General features: G+C 43.0%; 1 protein-coding gene across 1 annotated transcript; it reads right to left on the minus strand.

Annotated features, from left to right (window-relative positions):
* Positions 1 to 649: 649 nt before the first annotated feature.
* LOC126510467 (keratin-associated protein 4-3-like) lies at positions 650 to 1132 on the minus strand. The gene has a single exon (XM_050157028.1). The coding sequence runs from the start codon at positions 1130 to 1132 to the stop codon at positions 650 to 652; it is 483 nt and encodes a 160-aa protein (XP_050012985.1).
* Between the last annotated feature and the right edge of the window lie 1555 nt (positions 1133 to 2687).

Here is a 2687-nt window from a genome sequence, read left to right on the forward strand (position 1 = left end):
GTGCCAGCTGACACCTTCCCTGGTGCTGTGTGACACACAAGGGCACAGACAATGAAGCCTGTCTATGCCTGATTCCTGATCCACAGAAACAGATAATAAGTATGTGGTGTTCTAGCTTCTTTGTGTCCAGGGAGTAGTATATCCATTGATTGTTATTCTAGACTCATTTGGTCTCTCAACACCTATGAAGGGAGAGAAATCAAAAGGTGCAAAGAAGTAGATATGCTAGGATAGTCTTAGTCATGAGGTTTGAAAACCAGTGGATGACTGTTCCCTGTGTGATCCAGTAAAGCCTCAATTTACCCAGGCATTAGGGGAAATTTGAGTCAACTTTAGCAAGAAAAATAAGGAGACACAATGTCATTTTATTTATGTTCCTTCAACATTTCACTTTATTTAAGATGTAGAAAGCTTGATTTTTTAAAAAATATAGCAAAGAACAAATTATTGCAAGATTTTACAGAGTTCAGAGAATGCTGAAATGTGAGTTCATTTTAGACAGAAACAGGCAGGAGTGTGGCAATGCATTTGTTTTCCCAATTAATCTTGTTGCAGTAGAGGCTATACAAGATGCCTCTCGGGACTCAGCATACAGGTCTACATCAGGAATCCTGTGTGGTGAAGAACAGGAGACCGTGGGGGAGAGCACTCAGCAGCAAGAACCACTAGAGCATGCTGGGCGGCAGCAGGTGGTCTGGCAGCAGGTGGGGCGACAGCAACTGGAAATGCAGCACTGAGGTCTGCAGCAGCTGGACACGCAGCAGCTAGGGCGGCAGCAGGAAGGCCTGCAGCAGCTGGAAATGCAGCAGCTGGGGCAGCAGCAGCTGGATCCACAACAGCTGGAACTACTACAGCATGGGCGGCAACAGCTGGAGGTGCAGCAAGAGGGTCTGCAGCAGCTGGACACACAGCAGCTGGGGCGGCAGCAGGAAGGCCTGCAGCAGCTGGAAATGCAGCAGCTGGGGCGGCAACAGCTGGACCCACAACAGCTGGAACTGCTACAGCATGGGCGGCAGCAGCTGGACACACAGCAGGTGGGCCTGCAGCAGGTGGTCTGGCAGCAGCTGGGCTGGCAGCAGCCTTGGCCACAGCCCTCCTCAGAGCAGACAGAGCCACAACAGGAGCTGACCATGGTGTCAGAGGGTGGAGGTTCTGGGTGGGTTTACAAGAAGGTGGGTTGGAAGATTTGGAAGTGGGAGTCTCCCTGCCCACATCCCCTTTTATACCCCACTGAGGGGCTGCTGTCCTCACATGCAGCATTCTTTCTTTGTTATTGTTTAGGTTAATAAACAGGTGATTATCAAATTAGACAAGTTTCTTTTCCTGGCTAAATTATAAGGCAGATGAATCTCATCATTTCCTTTTCCTGGTTTGCTCATTGTCCGCTGCTGCTGAGCCCTCTCTTCAGTCTCAAAAGACAAGGTGCATTCTTGGCACCATTTAAACGTCTTTCCTGTTTCAATTTCTTCCAAGAGAGGTGTCACCTGAAATTTTGCATCTTGTTCTGCTCACTTTGTTCTAATTTTGTATGGCTCACTGTACCTGTATGTCAGGATTGTAGTAATGTAATCTTTTGTAAATATCTCTTACAGTCAAATAGACTGGGACTTTTTCTATATATATATATTAATACATAGACTTAAAATATATATATTTTACTTAAAATATATTATTTTAATATGTAGTAGTATATGTGTAATGTTATGATATCATTATATGTCATAACTATGAATATTATATATAATATTTTAATAAAAGATCTACAGGTACAAATAAAAGCATCAATAAAATGTGTTTTGTTAATTATAGAGGTTTCTATGCAAATTTAAGGAGATTAAGAAAGACATTTCCCATGTCCATATATATATGTATATGTATACATACATATACACACACATATATTTACTTTTTGAGAGGTTTTTGAGACAGGATTATTCTGTAGCTTTGGAGTCTATTCTGGAACTAGCTCTTGTAAACCAGGCTGGCTGCGAACTCACAGAGATCTACCTGCCTCTGCCTTCCCAGTGCTGGAATTAAAGGCCTCACCACAACTGTCTGGCTCGAATATATTACTTCTTAAGGACTATATTTTGTTTCATGGCTTCTGTTAGGAGGTGGAATGACTCAATTTTCTTGAAGATCTATTTATATTTGCAGGGGGTTGTGGGTGTGGTTGTACATGCATGTGTGTGTATGCATATGTATCAAGGTATCTAGAAGCCAGTAGAGGACTTCAGAACTGGAGTTAAGGACAAGGTGTGCATCCTCTTACATGGCTGATCCTTGAGCCAAACTCTCGTCCTCCGCAAGCACAACCAGTTCTCTTAACCACTGAGCCATCTCTCCAGTTTAAAAAGACAAGGTGCATTTTTGGCATAGACAACAGGTAGATAATACCAGTCCCTGAGCCAGTCGTTCTCATGGTTGGCTACATGGTGGGGCCACGCTGAAGACTGTGGAAAACTAGCCAATTCTTGGCTTCCTATTCAGTTGTTCTGGAATGGAACCTGGAGCTCAGAAGATTTTTAACCTTCTCAGATTCTCTCAACAGGAACTGAAGTTTGAGACCCACGTCCTTTAACTTTCCACAGTCCATGCATTTGTGTCTATTTCAATCAAGAAAATAGGTTGCAAAATAATGAACTTTCAATTAATGGTAAGTGAATAATAGAGAAATCACCCCAAAT

Source organism: Alexandromys fortis, unplaced genomic scaffold (genome assembly GCF_014885135.2).
Source record: "Alexandromys fortis isolate MF-2015 unplaced genomic scaffold, M_Fortis_MF-2015_v1.1 scaffold_31, whole genome shotgun sequence".
NCBI lineage: Eukaryota > Metazoa > Chordata > Mammalia > Rodentia > Cricetidae > Alexandromys > Alexandromys fortis.